This window comes from Lipophrys pholis (assembly GCF_963383615.2).
Source record: "Lipophrys pholis genome assembly, chromosome: 11".
Lineage (NCBI taxonomy): Eukaryota > Metazoa > Chordata > Actinopteri > Blenniiformes > Blenniidae > Lipophrys > Lipophrys pholis.
This window is the reverse complement of record NC_137631.1, coordinates 18,936,613-18,958,525: the sequence shown is the minus strand read 5'-3', so window position 1 is coordinate 18,958,525 and position 21,913 is coordinate 18,936,613. Positions and strand designations below refer to the sequence as shown.

General features: G+C 40.2%; 2 protein-coding genes across 2 annotated transcripts; one reads left to right on the top strand and one right to left on the bottom strand.

Annotated features, from left to right (window-relative positions):
* Positions 1–12,221: 12,221 nt before the first annotated feature.
* On the top strand, positions 12,222–13,799 carry ankrd34c (ankyrin repeat domain 34C; the record flags this gene model as incomplete). Its single annotated transcript, XM_080475770.1, has 1 exon — positions 12,222–13,799. The coding sequence occupies one exon, from the start codon at positions 12,222–12,224 to the stop codon at positions 13,797–13,799; it is 1,578 nt and encodes a 525-aa protein (XP_080331896.1).
* Positions 13,800–14,350: 551 nt separating this feature from the next.
* On the bottom strand, positions 14,351–21,438 carry LOC308116329 (retinol dehydrogenase 13-like). The gene is made up of 7 exons (XM_080474460.1): positions 21,154–21,438; positions 19,935–20,075; positions 19,667–19,858; positions 19,371–19,532; positions 19,150–19,266; positions 18,856–19,060; positions 14,351–15,090 (listed from the first exon to the last, which is right to left on the bottom strand). Exons 1-7 carry the CDS (start codon positions 21,224–21,226, stop codon positions 14,994–14,996), a joined length of 987 nt encoding a protein of 328 aa, XP_080330586.1. The 5' UTR covers positions 21,227–21,438; the 3' UTR covers positions 14,351–14,993.
* Between the last annotated feature and the right edge of the window lie 475 nt (positions 21,439–21,913).

The following is a 21,913-nucleotide window of genomic DNA, read 5'->3' as shown; positions in this document are numbered from 1 at the left end:
TGATGTACGTGCCTGTTTCACTCAAACAATCAAACAATGTTCACACTTTCAGATGATAAAATGCAACATAAGCTATAGAATTTCATTTGATTTGATCCTCATGTGAGGAGGAGGCACAACAGAAAGAAGATGATAAACATGAGTCACCACAGTATACTGGCACAGTCGTGCCATGGAAAATATCCCAGCAGCACTCTGGGTGTCTCCAACTCTGCAGGACGTGTGCCATTAGGAATTACACTTTAAAAAAAAGAGTCCTACCATTGTTAAAATGTTTAAAATAAAAATGTGAGCAATCGTCTTGTGTGAGTAGATAATGGTAGGAGAAAGATCCTTAAACTCAACTTCTGAATCTCCCCTTGAATCCAGTTTTGAGGTCAAAGCAGCAGAATGAAGCCTTGACCTGACTTAGCTCTTAACTCAGCAGATAAGAAGTCTTTATCTGAACAGAGAGGAATACCTCTGAAAAACCTCACAAACCGAGGCACTGAGCCTTCATCAAAGCAGACGAACAAAGATATTGTTACTGAATTGTGCCAACTGGAGCAGCGTCTGCAAGTTTGGAGCCAAATTAAACTGACTGCTCTTCACACAAATGTTGGGAGAACCCAGTGTAATGAAAAGGACTTACACCAGTTCATCCTCCATCTGCTCAAAGACTAAAAAAATAAATAAGATAAAAATACAAAGCTGCACAAATCAACACCAACCATCGCATAATGATAGGTAATGTAAATACATTTGCAGTTCACTTCAAGTATGAAACCTTATTTTGGACCATAGTTTCCTGACATATCAAGGTGTGATTATCTGGGTAGGAAACAGGTGGGGATCCACCCCCTCACTGGTAAACACATCCCCTCTTTGGCAAATTATGTTTGTCAGGGGGAACAAAATCTATCTCCTTCAAAGAGTGATTAAATCTTCACCCACAGACCAGACAAAACACGACAAATAATTTCATTTTAAAAACCAAGTAAAGCAGAGCTGCCAATTCTCACACATCAAGAGATGAAGTCACTATTAACTCTAAAGTCATGGTGTTTAGAGTCTCACACTCGGAAGCAAACTGTGGTTCCATGCAAGACTTCCTGAGCAATTTCATAATTAAAGGTTTTGTTATTACCACGGACGATACTTTGAATGGGAATACTGCACATGCAAGTCCTTATATATAGGCTGCAACTGTCTTATCTGGGAAACTTGTGGTTGTTCACATCATTTTAGTTTGTTTTCATCATACATTCACAGTCTGATTTAGAATCTTCGCTAATTCTTTTGATATTTCTTGAAAGAAAGACCGAATGGGAAAACAAACTTTTCAATTCACAACCCCTTTTCATTGGAAACATCCCTCTGTGTGGGATTACCAGACACATGTAACCTTCTTGTCATCGTCAAGAAAAACTGAGTGAACATCTGCATCAAGTTGTCACCAAACTAAAAGCTGTGTGAAACAAGCAAGATGACTTTCAGAGATCACCTGCATTGACCTTGTATGGTTCTTCATGAATCTGAAAGCCATACAAAGTCACTGGCCAATGTCTACGCCAAACTTCATGCATTTCTTCTGGATATTTGACTGCACATATATGCGTCTCCTACTCGAGAGCAGCTCTTCGTCTCTCACTGCAAACGTCAATAATCTATGATTAATTAAGTACCTTCTCATCTGTAAATATACACACAATCTATGATTGACAGCACACGCATTGATTTTGATATTAAATATCCTACCAGCATCTTTGGATGAAACAAGGATTTATGCTTCCATCCTAGGCACGATTAAAAAAAAATGCTGTTGCTATGGTTCCAACTTGAGAAATTATAGCTGCTGGCATTGTGTTGTATTGGTCCAAATGCCATCAACTTTTATATGTAACCCTCAGCCTAACTATCACACTTTGACAGAGTGTTAAAGAGTACAACTAACAAGTATTTGCATTATACAATCTTCTTGCTGTTGCAGGGGCTGTAAATTAAAGTCAGAAGTAAAGGTAACATTGCGGCTCCAGTGAATACAAGGCTGCTGCGTCTGCTCCGAGAGGTGAGCTCCCTCTGGGATGACGAGTGCTGTGAGGCAAAGATAACTGGTTCTTATCTCGATCTGCTCAGTCAGGTATGAGAGCTCTTGGCCCAGGGGAACACGAGCAACGAGCCTCACGAGCGCACTGAGAACCACAAGGTAGGTGAATTTCTCTTTCCTTTACACCGACAACACACAACTTTTTTTTTTTTTTAATCTTGAAAGTACAGCTTCGTAATAATCTGATCAGCACACTGACGTACAATATCGCCTCTTTCGCTTTAAATCCAAAATGCTTGTGCATGCTTGTGTTCCATGTGAATATTGCTTCATGCCAATACGTTACACAGTGCTCATCGTACAAGCTATTGTTGACACAACAAGGCTAAAGAGGATCTTAATGACAAGAGCTAAGAGCGAAGAGGTAAATTATGTACTGGCTAATGTTTTACTTGCTTGTTGTTTGGCTGTTACTACCCTGGCTGAAAGGTTTACTGAGGTATGAAGCCCTTATCTCACTGGGTTGGAACACATTTTATATGGAATATGTAGAGGGGGTTCCAAACTCTGTCAAACCATTTGCAGAGGTTTCTAAGTTCTTCACATGAGTGAGTCACTGAGCCTCGTGAACATACGAATAGACTTACATAGTGGTGCCATTGCAGTCCTGTCTCCAACTGTCGTCAATTTAGTGTCTGCAAATTACAAAGTGTAAGAAAAGACAAGTAGGCCTGCGGCTGGTCAGTATGGTCTTTATCCACATTGGCGCCCTTATCCAGTCGCCTCTCAGGACCAGATGATTTCTGGACTGGGGAGAGATCCTTTACTTATATTATAGGGTCAACAAGTGTCTCACTTAACTGTCACATAACCTTTGCATAATATTTGGGAGAAATTACTGTTTTGGAACAGTAGTATGCCCAACCTTTTTCAACTTTGTAATTTTAATCTGCCGAATGCTTTAGATATCTTGAGCAAAGCTTGAGTGAGTGTCATGCACCGTGCATGTGACAACCACCAAATAGCAAAAACTTAATAAATGACTTGTGTTGTGCAGGAAAAAGGAAAGGTTGTAACCAGGTTGTAGGTTGGCTTCGGAGATGTGGACAGCTGTGTCAGCAATATTGTCAAGTCATTTGTGTTTTATTTGGGCACCTCTGGAACATCACAAGATCCTCTCAGCACTCTTGATAATGGTATTGTGGTATTGTGCATTCAGGGTTGCACCACTATATGTTTGGTAAAACCAAGTTTCACCAGAGTAATACTGTTGACCACCTTTGTGTCCTGTCCACCGAGTGTAAAGCATCCCTGCTGAAATTAAAATGTGTGATCACCACTTGTGACTATCCAAGTGATGATCGCACGTGTGAACGTTCGGCAAAAACGTACATAATGTTGCTTGAGCAGAGCACTGTGAATTTCAATCGTTCTCCTCTCAGTACTTAAGCCAACCGACCAGAAGCTAGGTCGCCGTGGCTGTGCATTATAGTCATGCCTGTTCTGAATTGAAATAAGACATGGAAAGGGATTACAAACCTGCAGAGTTGTGATTCAAGCAGAGAGCCTCACTCACTCTGCCTCCTGTTGGACACTCTGATACAAGTCCTGCCCAGTCTGTGTGTGCAAGCAGCAGGACACAGACACTGGCAGCGCAGCCAAGTGTGTCAGCTAAATCACTCGGATAGAGAGAGCGAGAGGCACAGGTGGTACTATGCTTTTCGCACTGTGATGCTGATCTATTGGTTTTTCTTTGTCTGTACACACTGTCCTTTTGCATTTAAAAGCACCTTTAAGATAAGGAAGCTTTTTTTTCAAGTCCATTTCATTATGTGATCTCAGTGTTAACCAACAATGTAGTGAATATCACGTTATAAAGTTCCTGAATCGCCACTACATTTGCAAAGAGGTATTACTAAAGTTTACATTGATTGCTCAATACTGCAATTACTGAAGTTTACATAAAAATGCCACTTGTTATTTTAGTCATTTACACTGTTGAGCGATTGTCTCTCTTTGTGCTGCTGCTGCCGACATCGGTCTACCTCAAAATTATTCACAGCCCCTAAACAAACAATTGTCTTCCTTTATAAGTAATATCAGCTGCTGTATACATATCGGTACGCTTTCTTTGAAAAACAAGTGTTGTGCCAAAGTTCCACATCACTGAAGAAACATGTCACACCACTTTCAGGAGTATTTTCAAGTTGAAAGTATCAGACTTTTGACTGAATAACTCAAACAGACCAATACAACACGTGCATCCACAATTTGATTCCAAATTGACTGATGCAACTTCAGCTGAATCTTATGTCATTATAGTCAATGGATTAGTCATTAAACTAACCCACACAGTGCTGACAGCTCAGCTAATGTGTCACAGCAATAGAACTATGTGCACAAGAGATTCTACATACTAATTTGAAGTGCCTTGCCCAACACCGATAATTATTAAATGTAGCTGGGGAACATGGTCTGTGTACCAAATATCAGCACCGATACACTAGCACTGTAATGATAGCAACCCGAAGAAGACATATGCATTTTTTAAATTGTATTGTTGCACATAAATGTTATCAATTGGAGCCTTTAGAATCTCATTCACCGCCATTCACAGCGCAGCTTTTAAGAGCTGCAACGCATTCACTCTGACAGTTTCCATTGTCTCACACTTATTTTCATATAACACCCAGCAATAATTACTGACTTGTGTTTGTCCTTAGACCTTGAAGGCTCTTCCCTCCTGCTAGCACAGCTGATCGGACCCAGCTGCAACACAATTGTGCCAACTTATACATGCTGCATTCTTCAATCGGCAGCCCGATGAACAGTAAGTTGTCTGAAAAGAAAATTGATCAGAATTACAATGTTATTAGACTATATATCAAAAGAGAGGTGAATTCAGCCTACCATAAGATGATGCGATTGTTTCACTTGCTATGTGATTATTTGAGGGACTTTGATTCAGTCTTCAATTAACAGCTGGCAGGTATCCTGCCCTACGGCCATGTTTATCAGGCTCCAGATCTATTGTTAGTTCTGTCATCACTACGAGATGCATATCGCAGAGAGCAGAATTAACGTTTTTGGTCCTGTCATGTCTGATTATGCTCATCTGCAGACATCCTCAAGGACGAACAGGGATGATTTGACGTCACCAACAACAACATACACAGAAAAAGCTCTTTCCTCACCTTGTGCTGCAGAGGAGGTGTATTTTGGTCAGAGTGCCTCATGGTGTCAAAGACGTCACAGTCTCAGGGGTGTGAACCATAAGCAGAGTGAAGTTCTCTAACTCACTGTCAGAACATCCACTCATCCATGCTGATGTACCCACATACCCCGACGGACAAACCTCTGACAGAAACAGCTCTGAAACAGTGTAAAATCTATTTAAAGACACTTGAAAATGCACAATCCACCAGTAAATTACTTTTTTAACAAATACAGACGTCAGACACTGTACACAAAGTTACATTAATTATATATGATTACATATCGATTATGGTGCGACGTATTAGTTGTCTTTCATCTGATAACTTATTTATTCGCAGGGAAGGTTTCTGCTCTCCGATCAGCGGGGGGAAGATGGTGGTGGGCACAATGCAAAACATTTTATTGGATGGTGTGAACAGAGGTGTGACAGACCTTAGTAAAACATCCATTTGCTACTAATTACTTTACCAAAGTGGCTGCACTTAATCTGAAACTCTGCCTGAAACAATACGCCATAAATTGCGGGAACACTTGTCGATTCAGAGGCTGCAGAGTTCAGTTTGAATATCAGTGTTATAATTCTCAAAGACGTTAACAATACTGTCATCTTTAGATATATCTGCTTGATTACTGATAAGGCCATTAAAGCACTTCCTATTCCAGTATCCAATTAAAGGCTTCACAACAACCCCTAGTGAGTGGGGTGTAGAGTTGATAAGCAACCAATTCTGAAGCTTCAAGCTCTCCGCTTCATTAGGAGGATGTTGAGGTAAAACTGAAAATTCACCATGGCGGACATCAAAGTGCCCACTCTGCAAAATGAGTAACAAACTCCTTATTAGATATGCACCAATCTCCTTGGATACAGCTGACACAGACAATGATCACGCAGCGAAATTGTTGTCCGTATAATGCTCTTGAATAATGCTCAACTCAATTACTGTTCGCCAGAAGTACAGGTGTTGGCTTGCATTATGAGAGCATGAAATAATAGAGGGAGTAATGAAGAAGAAGAAGAAGAAGAGGAAGAGTTAGAAGAAGAGGACGAATTCCAAATATGAGAAAGTAACACTTTTCAATATGAAAAGATCAAAGTGTCTGAAAATGTGTTATACTTCACGGGCTATAATCATGAGTGGATGAGGGGGGAAGACTCACTTGAAGCATATGTGCGGGTGGCAGGTTTTTAAGCTGCACTGGAGGCATTTTCCTAAATCTGCCAAGGTGGGAGGGAAGCAAGGAGCAGTCCAGTGCAAAGCTGCAGCAGGGTTCGTGCCAGTTTATTGCTGCCACAGCCCACACATTCGCTTGATACAATCGCAGAGACACCAAATGCCATGAGAATGTCAAACTCGGTCTTTAAAGAGACAACCACCACGGAGGAAGAATCACAACGCCACCACAACAAAGGGCGATATAAATCAACTTCGGTGTCAAGATGCAAATGTCGCTGTCAAGGAAAGGTTGGGAAGAATATAAAAAGATATGGATTATTTCAGAAAAAGCAGGTCATTTTTTAAAGATTCGGCATTCAGACAACCCAGATCAGGACAATGGAGAAGTGACAATGATTAATTTAAATTCCACACAATTTTCCAGTCTTATCCTCTCCAGCTTGTGGGGACTTTATCCAGATGATTCAATTTTTACTTCGCTGACTTTGTTTTGCCTGATGTTCTGTTTTCAAGACTGCATACTCTCTCACAAATGCGTGAATGAGATTAGAAGCATTGATGTACTACCAGGTCCAAGTAAATCCTTGCACAATTGAGCAAATGACAACATTTACGTCACATGAGCTCTGGCAGGTGCAGAAAGCATGAATCAGCTCGGAGGTACAGCTCATGTGCTCAGACTGTGAAGTCAACAACAATAACAGCATGCTAACCTAACTCTAAATCAATTAGCTTTTCTTAAATCATGTTTTTCATTGATTTTTGCTTTTTTTTTTTCCTTTAAGATCAAGACATTTTCTAGTTTTACCTCTTGAGGAGATCCAAACAAGGTAATCAATAACGGCTATTAAGGTGGTTTACTATTGATGTTTTTACAAGCTAGTGACTTTCTATGTGCTGAGTTCTTTATGTACTCAAAAAGGACAGCCATTTGGTGGACTTGACTGAAACTTGATTAACGGCTATATATCTATGACATATGTTACTGTTTTTTAGCTGTTTTGATTTCACAGTTTATAAGAACTTAACCCATAAACCAGGAAATATCACAGATTAGCTGGATTAGTGTGCAGTAATAGGGTGCTAAGATGATGCTGTAGCGGTACTAGAGCAGCAAGGATTTCAGTTGTACATTTTGTTGCGCAATGCTTAAACACAATTGCATGACACAGAGCTGCTCACCGTTTTTAAGACAATTCAGCCACCTCAGGTAGCCATACAACTTGTAGAGATCTCAAACTGGCAAGGACAAGAATGTTCTACCCCCATTTATGTGTTTTAGTTGGAAGATACTGCTTTACTATGTTCTTTCCCTTGGATTGTACTATTGTTCATGCGCAGAGGGTTTTCACTCAAGGTTTTTAACTTTGAGACGATATGATCTTCTAGAATTTTACTGGTTGGATTTTGCACAGTGGATCAGAATGATCTACTGGTCATTGTTATTGGAATATAGTGCTTTCTCTGTAGCCTTCCTTCATTCAGGTTCAGCGTGTCAGCTACCTTGAGCACTCTGTTGGGTTTATTCCAGAGCGTGTCGGTGGCTGGTTATCTATTCGGTTGCATGTAAACAACATAGTACCCAGTAATATCTCCAGCTCTTGATGGTTAGGGGCCTGTTCAAATCATACAGATATGATGGAAAAACATCCCAAATTATTGCTTGGGATCTATCTGTTGATCTTGGTAGGCCTCTCTGCCATATTCAGGGAAGTATCAGGTAATATTTGAAATACATATAAAAATGAAATAAATTAAGAGGAAGCTGTTTGTGCTATAAATGTGGTTTGCCGCCTGGGGACAATGACATGCTGAACAGAGTCAATAGAATTTAACATAAATCATGAATAATTCCATAAGTGCATCTTGACAAACAGTATATTTTAAAATGCATTGCATTCCTCATTGAGTACACATTCCTCTGTTTTTGTATGGAAATGACATTTGAGTCTAATACATGCCAGTAGCATGAGACCGTCTTCAAATGCAGCGTGGCAGATCATTTCACTTTTCATCTTAGTTGAGATCTTTGGTGAATTCCCACCACCTGTCGAGAAGTCAGAGAAGTCAAACATTTAATCAACACAAAATTTTGAAAATAGACACGATAGTCTGATACCAGAATAATCAAATCCAGTTCATATGTGTTCTTTAGGAGTTAACTTCAATTTTCATTACACCTAAATCCAAATCCATTTCCATCATTGACGTCATCATGAGATTAAAGCCAGGCATCATGTTTTCAATAGGTGGCTGCATCTTGTGATCAAGTCTAAATTTGAAAATTGTTCATAACTTTCACTTGTTCTTCGTCACGATGTAAAAATAATCTCCAAACTACTGTAGCCTGATGAGTAAAAATCTCACAATGCAGACAAGAGAAAATGTTATATTTAGCACAGAGGGGAGAAGAGCAGCAGCTGCGATGTAAGATATCTGAAAATGGAAAGTGCTCCCAGGGGTGACAGAGCTTATTCTCTCCACTTTAATTATTTATTTCGTCCTTTAATATACCGCCGATGACAGCATCATTGGGGCAAGGATCGCGCTGCATGAGGACCAGTGACGTTTCTGCGGCTCAGAGAGCTAATGAATACATCTTAACCATTGAGCTCTGGCCTCGGTCTGATCACTGGTCCCTCATGTCTCTGACACCTAGTCTGTCCATATTGGAGGCTATTTAAAATCACAATATCAGAACTCTATTTGCATACCGCTTCAGTAACAGTGCACTTTAGTAAGCTTTCGATCATAGGATTTAAGACAATTTCCTCAACATGCAGTACAAACTGTATCTCCCATCAGGTTAAGATGAAGAGGATCTTGTCCTCTCTGGTTGATGGATGAATTCTCCCTTCCTCTGACATTTATCACAGGGGGGAAGAAATCTATGTCCCTCTAACAGTGTTTAAAGCGGCTTTACTAGCACACCACACAAAACACATAAAATATTTCTATTTCAAAACTGTCACAACTAAACAGACACAGACCTGTGTCCTGTAGAAAATGTATATACAGCAGGAATGAAGATGTTGTCTGTTTTTTGATTGGGAGTGACAAGGATTGAGAAGAATTAAATTATACAGATACGCTTCGTAATGTAAGAGATAAAAAGAGGCCAAGTAGAGACTACAGTTCACGTGCCTCAAAATAAAATTTGCATTTTTATACGCGATCCCCTTTTTTGATGTGATTTCTTGTAAAATATTTAAATACATGATGAGATAATTCACAACAGACAAAGAAATGTGACATAGTAGGTTTATTTATAGATATACATAAAACACCATTTTCATCTTTGAAGAAGCTTTTCAATCAAAACATCTCTTGAAGAGAAGAAGCACATTTTTTTGAGGTGGTTACTACATATGTGCTGTTTTTTTTTCTTTTATAAAACCACCTTCTCCATGTGCCTCGTAAACAACATATCCTCTGAGACTGAAAAGGCAATCACAGGTGAGAAATCACTGCCAGCATTGACAACCAGAGTCCTGAGACGTCAAGTGTTTGGATAGGTAATAAAGTGATTAGTCCCTGTCTCAGTGGAAAAGAGCAGGGGTCAAAGGACTAATGGTCGATCGTGGCAGTGGTGCCTTAAGCATGAGAGTTATTTATTTATTTATTTGCTTTCCATATGGCTGCATCTAAAAATATTTGCATAAATGTCATAAAGCCTTCCTGTCGTTGGGGGAAATGGTATGTGTCTGATTTACCTGTTCCTTGCAGGGCTGAGAACATCACTGTTCTCATTAGAAACTGCTTCTGTGCTGTCTCATAGCAACCTAAAAATAGAAATGTCCCTATTAGGCTGTATAGCTGTGATGGCTGCTACAAGTTTTGGCCTCTTTAATTGTACTGTAAATATATATAGCTGCAAAATATTTGTGCTCCATTTCTTAATTTTGGGAGCGATGAAACTGACCAAGGAGAGGAAAAAACTGGCATCATAAAGAGCTGCTGACCGAATTAGTAATTAATGTTGTGTATGTGTGTGGTCCTGTTTCTATCTTGCTTCACAAGGAAGCTCATGCACTATGTTGGAATTTCCTTTAAGAAACCACATGATGAGCTTGAACATAACCAACATTTACCAGCAGAATCATCTTCATGGTGTCGTTTATAAAATTATATTATTCCAACGCCGATGTTCCTCGCTGCCGAACAGAAAGATGACAGATATTTTTAGCGCAGACTTACTATCTTTTTTTGTTACCATTTTTTTTCTTGCACCCTTTATTTCCACCATAACACTATATGCTTTCATTTACAAATTGTCCTTTAGAAACGATTCAAATCCAACGCACCCCCGCAGAGCATTTGCATGTCTGAAGGAGGATGAACTCGTTTTGTTTGTGTCCTGCAGATATGAAGATCAGGACAGAGGTTTTAGTTTTATTTTTTTATTTATTTATTTTCTCCCATCAGACGCAATTTATTTTAGTCGACTCTGACGTCAAGAGAATACACGTTTCATTCAACAAGCAAGAAAGTAAGTTGGGCTATTTATAACCCGCAGCATCTCCAGGTTGTGATCCTTGAGTGCGCAGTGAAAGGAATACTCCCCATTGGACTGGTGTAGTGTGCCTCCATAACAAAAGCCACACAGCTCATGTGCTTATGGTGCCAGAGAGGTACGGCACGTTGTATCCGAAACTATAGGGAGGCATCGATGGGAGCAGTCGGCTCGGGAGGGGAAAAGAAACACAGAGAGAGAAAAAAACGTGAATCTTGCGGAAAAACAGCAGCAAAACAGCAGCAAACTTTCAGTTTTTAAAAGATTAATTTCCCGAGTATCTTCCCTCTTAGATGACATAGCAGTGGATACTTTGAACATGGGAAACCTCTCCTCTGACCAGGTAAGAGAATAAACGCGCACTAAGTTGTCATGTGAATGTGTTCAATGTAAAAAAAAAAAAAAAGAAAATGATTGCGTGATTCAACTTTGCGTCGCTGTTTCTTTTAAATTTGTTTTGCTTTACATTACATTTACTGCTGGGGGGAGGTACAATTAGATAAACCTTTACACCATACATAACAATAGACGTATGGCTTCTATTTTAAAATGAATAAGCGAGTTTAATTAAACAAATCAAACGCAGCGTTCAGTGGAGTAAGAGGACGCTACACATCATAATGTGTTCCGAAGCGCGTCTCTCTCGCCAAGTTATCCAAAATAAGAACCATGGACAGCGACAGTCACATTTCACACTGTCGTTATTTAATGGCACCAGTTGAAGAAGCTTGTCTTCGCTTTAAATGTGAAGCACGGCGTTCAGAACCAGCAAACGTTCCAACTGAGTGAAATATAAACATGGATGTTGTTTTTGCGCACTATAGTGGAGGATGATGGTGGCTCTTGTTGCGCTATAAATATGGCACGAAAGACATACAAGCAGATGACTTTGCAGTGATTAAAATGGTTAAAATCGAAACTTTGGCTTTAGAACCCAATTATGACTCCATAACTCATTGTTTGAGGTGTCACAAGTTGTGCGACCATATTGTCTTGCGTGCACATGATTTTGGGGCATTATCTGCTCAGGAAAAGTACATGTTGTGTACAACGAGCCCCATTTGAATTATTAGATAAATGATCTATGCAATATACCAAAGACCTGTGAAGGTAAATTATGTTTAGAATGTTGTGACAGGCTGCCACCTGCTGGCAATGACAGTTTAGCAACCTATTAAATAACCGTCTTAATTACATGATTTAGTTTTGAAAGCAGAACTAATTCCACAATTTGTTTACAGGACTGTGAGCTTTGAGTTCAATACTGAGAAGATCTGTGACCAGCTGGGAAATGGCAGACATTCTGGAGCTGCGGACAGATGGAAACTCACTCCTGAAAGCAGTTTGGCTCAAACGCCTCAGACTAACAAGGCTCCTTTTGGAGGGAGGTGCATATATCAACGAGAGCAATGAACGTGGGGAGACACCACTCATGGTGGCCTGCATGTCCACACACACTGATCAGCAGAGCGTGAGCAAGTCAAAGCTGGTGAAATATTTGCTGGATAATCAGGCAGACCCAAACATACAGGACAAAGCAGGGAGGACAGCTCTGATGCACGCCTGCATGCACAAGGCTGGACATGAAGTAGTGGACCACCTGCTGAGTAATGGTGCCGATCCCAGTCTGGAGGACAGGACCGGCGCCTCAGCCCTGGTGTATGCCATCAATGCAGACGATAAGAAGACACTAAAACTACTTTTGGATGCATGTAAAGCTAAAGGGAAAGAAGTAATCATTATCACCACAGACAAGTCACCATCTGGTACCAAAACTACCAAGCAGTATCTAAACGTCCCCCCATCGCCACAGTTGGACGAGAGGTCTCCAACATACTGCACCTCTCCCTCTGATATTGATGTGACTGCATCTCCTACTCCTGAACAAGAGCAACAGAACACAGTGTTCAGTTTCCAGACAAAGCTTAAAACCTCGAACTCGGCTGCAAAGCTTGCCAACGGGCCCACGTCTCCAACTCGTCGACCTGCAAACCCCAAACGTGCACGTTTGCCTCAGCTGAAGCGGCTGCAATCAGAGCCATGGGGGCTGATTGCACCTTCTGTCCTGGCTGCTGCTGCTGCCGCTCAGGAGGAGAGTAGGAAATCTAGCTCTGATGAGGACGTTGTTGCAGGGGTAAACGGACTCATTCTGAGTAAGAGATCAGCTTTATCCAGACAGAACAGTGTCGATGGGAAAGATAACTTATTCCCTTTAGTGGGCGAGCAGCCCTGCAAAATGACAACCTCGTTATCAGTTCCTCCAACATCTAAACCATCATACAGCCAGCACCAGCCGCTGGCACGGCGAAGCACTGTGCCCACTGAGCAGGAGAGCAGCGGCTGCAGCAGTGGACCAGCCAGTCTAAGAGATACAATGCACAGGAGACGTCTGGGGAATGATCACTATGACTCAGACTCGCAGCTCTATTCAGACTCTGCCATGTCGGACTCTCCCAAGGTCCCAGTGGAGCGGAGAAAACTAAACACCTCTCCTCTTGCATTGTTGACCAGCTCCAGAGAATCTCTGGACAGCAATGCCAGCACATCCTCTCCGAGCACAGCACGCAGGCGTGCCCCCGGCTTCCTAGAGAGGAGAGGCTCGGGTACACTGCTGCTGGACCACATTTCCCACACCAGACCTGGACACCTGCCTCCTCTTAATGTCAACCCAAACCCTCCCATCCCCGATATCGGGGCGAGCAACAAGCCGTCCTCACCTCTGGCCACAGGTATTCGATCCATCGCTCCGGTAGCACCAAACACACCAAAGAGGGGTGGCCTCAAGTGTAAAAAGAAACTTGTGAGAAGGCACTCTATGCAAGTGGAGCAGATGAAACAGCTTTCTGATTTTGAGGAGGTTGCTCATTAGTTAGTGACGGTGTTTATGCAGCAAATATTGTGAAAGTGGAAATGTTAACACCATAAATGGTCAGGATCCGTAAGTTCAGTTGTGTAGACTCACAGCCATCTAAATGTTGAATAATGTATGATTTATATATGAAAAAAAATTATAGATATATATATAAACTGAGCAATATAGATAGAGTTCCTCCCTGTGTCACACCCGACCTGAAGGATTATTGTCTTTTGACTTCACAACATCTGCTGTATAGGAATAACAGTTTTGAATGTAAATGCCAGGACATGGTACTTTTTCTCTGAACTAGCTCTTACATGATCACGTAACGCGTAGGGAATATACAGGGTTCATTTGTAGCCAGCAGGCCATTTGAGTGCACTTTGTGCATATGTAATTAGCACCAGTAATGGACTTTTTTCTGGTAAAGAAAAAAAACATGTGATGCACTTGTCTGACATGTAGCTTTGAGTAAAATGAAATTTGACTGTTTGTAGCAATTTTGTACAAAGTGCCTTCAAGATAAAGACATAAGAAAAAAAGAGCAAGCAGATACAGTTATTGTATTAAGACCGTTTTGATTCATGTTGTTGTAACCAACATGTGTTTTATTTCAATATTGTTGGTTTCATATGGAATACACTGAAAACCTATGATGAATACACGAGATGTGAATGAAAAAAAAAAAAAGCCTTAAGAAACAGGTAAAATGACGGGCTGCATATAACAGCACTTTATTGCCCAGGAGGAAACAAAACAAAACAAAACTCAAAATGTCACTATTACCAGTGATAGAAAAGCACATCAACTCGTCATCCGATCGATTTGAGGAAAAGTAAATGACATTCCAGCCCGTAGTCAACACAGACAATGGTTATCCTTGTCAGTTCAAATGTCATTTCACGCTAATGGCAATCAAAAATAAAGATCACACAGCTTCCATGTGACTTACCTGTGAAGCATTGCTTATGTTTAAAAGGAGAAAAGAAAACTTAACCAATAGTATTTTTGCAAGTAGTTTGTTGTATATTCTGAATAAATGTCTATCTGCTTTTGGTGTGTTTTCTTATCCTGTCTGTCTCGAGCTCAGCTGGTTGTAGTTGCACAGACGCTCATTAAAATGAGCACCAATACCTCCTCTGGCCATTTGGCTGTCCATTGGTAGTTTGATGATGACAATCATCATCATCATCAGTGTCACCGTGGTCAAGGCAGACCGACCATTGAGGCGCTCAGATCCCACAGCTTCTTGGCAGCTTCATCATCCAGAGCCTGAGGGGCTGCTGTTTTGGGGGCACAGTCGCTGTAATCAGAGCATGATTTGGTGTTAAATACGCAACTTGACCTGCTTCTGCTGTGCTGATTAGGTCACCATCAGTGAGTGTTTTACGGTGAAAGAGTAGTCGCAGTATAACAACACAGCAACACTGCAATAATTCACTCGTAGATCCAGAAGTTTTTAAAGTGTGGGAGGATGAGTTGTCCCTTCACAAAAAGAGAGTAATAAGTGAAATCAATTTAGTATATTATTAAGATAAATTCACCCTACATTTACTCTTTTAATTAACAAACAAACAAACAAACAGAAAATCATAACAAAAGATAATGGTGGGAAATGGCATTCAAATGAACCCTCAGGTTTTCATACAGCTTCACTCCCCTGAAAAAGTCCACTGGGGTCCCAGAGAGACCAACTTGCTCTTCTATCTCACTCAGAGAGGGTCTCACGATGCTAGAGCCGATACCAGCTGACAAGGAGCAAAATGGCCTGGCCTGGACTTGAACCCATAAACCTTCCTTTATGAGAGGTGGGAGTGTTTACCACTACAGAGTCGTTTGAATCAGATGACACTGAGACATGCAAAGTGTTGAGATGTTTTAAATTTCTGCAGATGAAGCAAAAGTCCCACTTCTGAGTAAATGTGGGTCAAACTAGTCACTGCCCCGCTGTAAAAGTGGGTCATTTTGGATAACTCACAGAAGCTGTACCTTAACATGACGGTATGCATACATCAAAGAGGTGACATTTATTACGGCGGCGCTGTAATGTATTCTAAGAATTTACATGTTTAGCAGCAAAGTCAATAGATAATATAGACAATAAGCATCCTGCAGAATTTCTGGAGGCTAATCTGTTGGCTGTTTGTTGTTTCTATGTGAAGAATCCCAACTGGTAAATGACACCTCCCAAACTGGTATTGTTTCAAGTTCCTAGCTGTGTGAATGCACCAATGCATTTCAAACTTTGTCTAATGTTGTTCACCCCATGGAAAGCACTCCAAATTGTGCCGATCCATGTTTTTATATGGACGCTTCATTAAACCACTGTTGTACTGTACACTCAATGTAAAACTGATCCCTTGTAGCTGCAAACCACCTCTGTAATTCTCTCCTCGCCTCTACAGGCCCTTTAAATCTAGTTTAGATAATTGCTTTGGTTTTTCAGCCCACAGCTCTGGTCCCATCAACGTATTTCTCACCTACAGCAGCAGGCAGTTATTCTCTGTTAAAGGGAAATAAAAAAAAAAAAACTCAGACGAACCCACTACACACTACCCCCGGAGCACCAAACAGGTGCCAGACAATGTTAGTGACGAGCTGGTGATCACAGTGCAGGATTCAGCAACTACAAAGACAGATGTGTCTCTCAGGAATCAGTGAAGAGCGAAACAGATTCAAAAGAGAGTGAATATTGAAGCAACTGAATGTTAATGCTGCTTGGTGTCTGGTGGTTGTGGTTTAAATCCCAGGCCAATTCACTTGGTGGGAATATGGGTTGATATTGACCTCACTAAGCTGAGAGGACGTGACATGACCGGTCCACATCAAATGCGGTTTCTTTGTCATGGATATTAGATAACCCACCGGCAAGGATTAGTCACAGAGTACAGTGACTCAGTTTTATTAATGCAGCAGTTACCTCATGTTACCAAGTGCAGTCCCAATTCCAAAGACGTTAGAACATGGTATAAAATATAAATAAAAAACAGGACGCAATCTTTTGTAAAGCTTTGTCTTTTGAAAAAAGTACAGTTAATTCACAATGGAAAATAAATAACATATTGATGTTAAAAGTGAGATATTTGACCATTTAATTAACCACGTTTGCTCACTTTGAATTAGATGTCACCTCTCGAGAGTGTACTCTTCCTTTTGTACTTTGTCAGCTGAAATCGCCTCCAGCTCTCTGCCACAACAAGTTAGGTATAATAAAAGGTATAAAAAATATGGCTCAGAGAAAATTGAAGTCTATAGATTGGACAGATTTTAACGCACCAAGGATAAGCACAGTACACAGTATATTTAGGTAGACATATAGAGCCTTGATTGAATGCCCTTATCTGCCTTTTATTAGGAGACATTGTGAATGATGAAAATTTGAAAGTTACAGCTTTGCTTTTACTTAAAGGGGTCATATTATGCAAAATTCCCTTTCTAATGGTTTCCCAACAGTAATATGTGTCCCCATACCTGGGAATGACGCACCAGAAGTTTAATTTTCTTAAAAGTGTGTGCTCTAACTTAGCGCTCAGAAATCAAACTCTATATAGTTTCATCGGGGTTTAGCCAATCTCAATCGAGGTAAGTCCTCCCTTTGACCCTCCCACAATTAGGCAGCTCTGCTCTGGCACATGGCACCACTAGTGGAAATGCTTCCTCCTCTTCCCATGACGGGCATGTGTCGGCGGAGACGTTCCAGCTCACAAAGACACAGCAGATTCTGAATGCAGCTCACATGACCCAATATTCAAATGGATGAAAGTCAAGAAAAAGCTGGATTTGGGGCAACAAACTTTGAATACAACGTTTCTACCCATGTGTTGTTGAAAAGCTGTATAATAGGAGCCCTTTAAATTATTTAATCTTATTCAAGTTATTTACTACTGCCACCCTGTAGCTAACTGCAAACGCCACAGATTTAAATCTACATGTTATTATACTAACCGAGACCATACAGAACTGTAGCCTGTGTAACAAATGAGAACTGGAGTTCATCTCAAACTTTTGAGTTTGTAAATGTTCATAAATGGAGAAGTCAAATTTCAGGGGGTTAGTTGTACCAACCTTGTTTTATGTTGCCGAGATTCTTTGTTTTACGCTACACCAAATGCTTTTCTGTTGGTGAAAGCTCTGAAGTACCGAAACTTTTATTGCAAATCCAGACTGTTGTGATGAATTGCAGTATGCCATCGAGCAAAGTTTTGATTCATAGAAAATGGTTTCTGAAAGAGTTTCTAAGCACACACACTGGTTTCTAGTGTAAACCTTCATGTTACATCGAGGAACACTTTCCTACAATTTCGGACAATTCTTCTCAGATTGGTAAACATCTGTCCATCGTTACATTCTACACACACTGCCTCCCTGAATCACTGTTTTCAAACCAATCATGCCCTGGTCTGTTGCAAAATTTCCAAATTGGTTCCAAAATATATGATGGCCTCAGTAAACTGACATGATAATGTGGTATGTCAGTGTTGTGTTTCCAGTAGGGTCGCCCCTATGTGGTCACTTTGTTAATTGAAGCATGATTTTTTTTTTTAAATGCAGATAATAAAATCAAGAATTGAATGTCATGAAAAGAAATTAATTAAACAAAAATAGTGTTTAGTGTTGTTCAAATATTTTATAAAAGACTTGCGATGGACAGGAGATGAGGTTAAATATTAAAGAGCATCATTTAAAAAAGATAACCTTCAATCTGTCAGATTTCTTTTTAAAATATGTCTCAAAATATATATATGTGTATGAATAAGTAAATAGACATAATTGTGTTTCTTTGTTTTTTTATACGTTTCTGTTACTTATATTTTAGATAAACCTCAATTGTACTGCGACAACAATACTGGCTGAGTGACTTCCACCCATTTTAACACTAAATAGTATTTGCACTTTTCATAATGTGACACACTGCTTAACAAGAATAAAACAATTGATATACAACTTATATCTGCAATATGTGTATGAATATAAAAGAAAACCGACGTTGTAAGGACATACTACATCTCTACCATTTAAAACATTTAGGAAAAAAAAAGGTCTACTGCCATTAAAAACATTCACTGACCTGTAGTAAAGTCCACTTTGCTCCTTCAGACTTTCCTCCACAGCGCAGTAGATGGTGGTCTGAGCCCCCTCAGTTGGAGTCTTGATGAGATATATTAGTGGTGTGAACACAACTCTCCTCCACAGGGGTATTGTCGGCCAGAAATGTCGGCCGAGCTCCGTCCGAATGACTCCAGGATGGAGGCTATATGTTGTTACTCCAGTGCCTTTAAAATGAGAACACATAATTACTGCAGACATAATTCAAAACATAATTTGGAGTGAGAAGCAATCTGTGTTGGACGATATTCAGCACCTTGTAGCTTGTTGGCCAGCTCTCTTGTAAAGAGGACATTAGCGAGTTTACTCTGAGCATAGCTTTTCCTGGGCTTGTAGTCTTCCTCCTGATTGATGTCGTCAAAATAGATTTGTCCTGTTGGACGAAAACAAAGAGACCATCAATTTTGAATCCCTTATCCCCAGGACGAAAACCTAAAATTGACTTCAAAATGGAAGAAAAGAAGATAAAACCAGCACCTCTTTCATGCGCTAAACTGGAGACATTGACGATGCGGCTTGGAGCCGATTTCTTCAGGAGATCCAACAGGCAATTTGTTAAAAGGAAGTGGCCCAGGTGGTTCACTCCGAACTGCATTTCAAAGCCGTCCTTAGTTTTCCATTGAGGACAGCTCATCACACCTAAAAGTAAGAGCATCAGTGGACGTTTGTTTGCCATCTCCAACCTGTTCATGTGCACAGCACACACTTAAAGCTGCCCGAATATAATAATGTGTCACATAGTCAGTTGTCAGTTGTGTAATTCATACGCTCACCCGCATTATTGATGAGAACATCCAGCCGCTCCTCACTGGCGAGGATGTCTTTAGCCATTTCACGCACTGACTGTAGGGACGCCAAATCCAACATTTTGACCACCACATTGTCATTTCCACTCCTCTTCTTCACATCCTCAGCAGCTTTATTGGCACGATCCATGTCTCTACAGGCCAGGATCACTCTTGCACCTGTAACACGACAGAATTATTACATTTGAGCAGAGATCAGGTGTTAAACTTTAGAAAACTCAAGTAATCCACCAACCTCTTCGAGCTAGGTCCACAGCAGTTTCTTTACCAATCCCTGTATTCCCACCTGTGATCAAGACAGTCTTTCCATCTAAGCGGGCTTTGCTACGGCACACACCACCAGCCATCCATTTCTTAACACCAAATAGTCCAAGTCCTGTGAATAAGAAAAATAATCACACTTTCATTAATTGACAGCTGCATGTTGGTGTATTTTACTGGTCATTCTGTGTGTGTCTTTCACATTTTTAATGTTTTTGTGCCATATATTTTACACTTTTAGATTTTTCGCTTTGTATTTTGAGTATCGTATATGTTATACAAGTTATATGTTATCATATACGTTTATAAGAAAATGCATGCTCGTATATTCTTCACATGCCTTTATGATTTTTCTCCAGTTAGTCCAGTTTCATCAAATGGTCCAAATATCGTGCTTTTGAGGGTAATTGATAACCCAAAATACAGTCGCATTCACTAAAACCACTTGGCAAAACATTGTTTTCTTGCACTTTGAGATATGAGGCCCCATTGATATATATCGCACTAGTTTGGTAAACTGACAAGAGTCCTTGAACAAGCACATAATACATGTAATGGGGGGAATTAAACACCACAATCAACTACTTTATGTCTGTTCCAGTTGATTTTTAAGAGGTTTGTTTTATTGAACTACTCGATGTCTGCTTATGGTAGACAGAAAATAAATAGTTTGACCTATGAGTTCAACAGTGTTAAAAAGGCGAATGTGTAAAATTACCTGCACCTCTCTTACTATAGAGTCATTGCAGAAATTGAATATTGCTGCGAATTTACTACATTACATCAAAGTTTTATTGACACTTTTAGTTCGTCTCTCAATAGAGAAATGTAAAGTTCCGTCCTGAGCATACAGTTCAGACAACATTCATTATCTAGATCATGATGTAACAGGAACAGAGCTGCAGCAGGGTGCTACACCCAGTTACAAAACCTTTACATTACTTTTGTGTACGATTACAGTGAATAACGAGTTTTTAAAAAAGCTGCATTTACAATGACAAGTGATGCTACTGTATAGCGGCTATACTGGCAAAGGGTATGATAAAAGAATATATGAATAGACATGAGAAACATCTGTTGACAATAACAAGCACGCTGACAGGGAGCTTTCGATAACACCTTACATTGACCAAAACAAGCTCACATGTTAGTCGACATCCCTTCACAAAGTGACAGGTCAGAGTGTTTATTACCTGTAACTGTGATCACAGCAATAGTTTTAGGATACTGGGACACGAACGTGCTCGTAGCCGTGATTATCCGCATTGTCCTACAAAACCTGATCCTGGTTATAAACTTCCCGTCGACTCTTATGTCCAGTTACAGCTGCGATATATATTTACTAAATATCTGTAGCCTGGGCTGCACGATCACTGTAATCAAACTAACAACTTGCTGCAGTGGGCTCAAACGGCACACAGTGTGGGGCATATACGTAACAATAGACCGTGAACCGGATGTCCCGCCCATCGACACCCAGTCGAGGAATCCTATTGGCGCTCATCAATGCACGTGAAATAACTGAAGGAGACTGACGAAAATCGTCAAATTATACATTTGTACACATTTAGAGTTCTGCTTTTTAATGTTTCATGCAACCAGAGAAATATATAGGGTTTTTTCGTTTTTCAGTATGAAATGAAATCAAAGCAAACATAGAAATAGTACCATTCAGGCACAAAGCAATTTACAGTGCTTTAACAGGGAATAAAGAAAATACATTAAAACAGGGTGATTAAGAAACACATTAAAACAAAGGGAGGATAAATAAAGTAAAAAGAAAAAAAGAAGTAAAATCTATTGTTTAATTGAATGTGAGCGAGTCAGCCGAAGACGATTTTTTGACACACATGGAGGCAATGCAGAGAGTGCTCAACATTATTGATTTATTGATTTATTGATTGATTGATTTATTGATTTATTGATTTATTGATTGATTGATTGATTTATTGA

Bases quoted from the DNA above. Each gene is read 5' to 3' on its own strand.
- LOC308116329 (XM_080474460.1), bottom strand. From the start codon at position 21,226: ATGCGGATAATCACGGCTACGAGCACGTTCGTGTCCCAGTATCCTAAA. The intron at 20,076-21,153 runs GTAATAAACACT...TCTTATTCACAG, and splicing joins TGCTGTGATCACAGTTACAG to GACTTGGACTATTTGGTGTT. The intron at 19,859-19,934 runs GTTGGTGGATTA...GTCGTGTTACAG, and splicing joins TGTGGACCTAGCTCGAAGAG to GTGCAAGAGTGATCCTGGCC.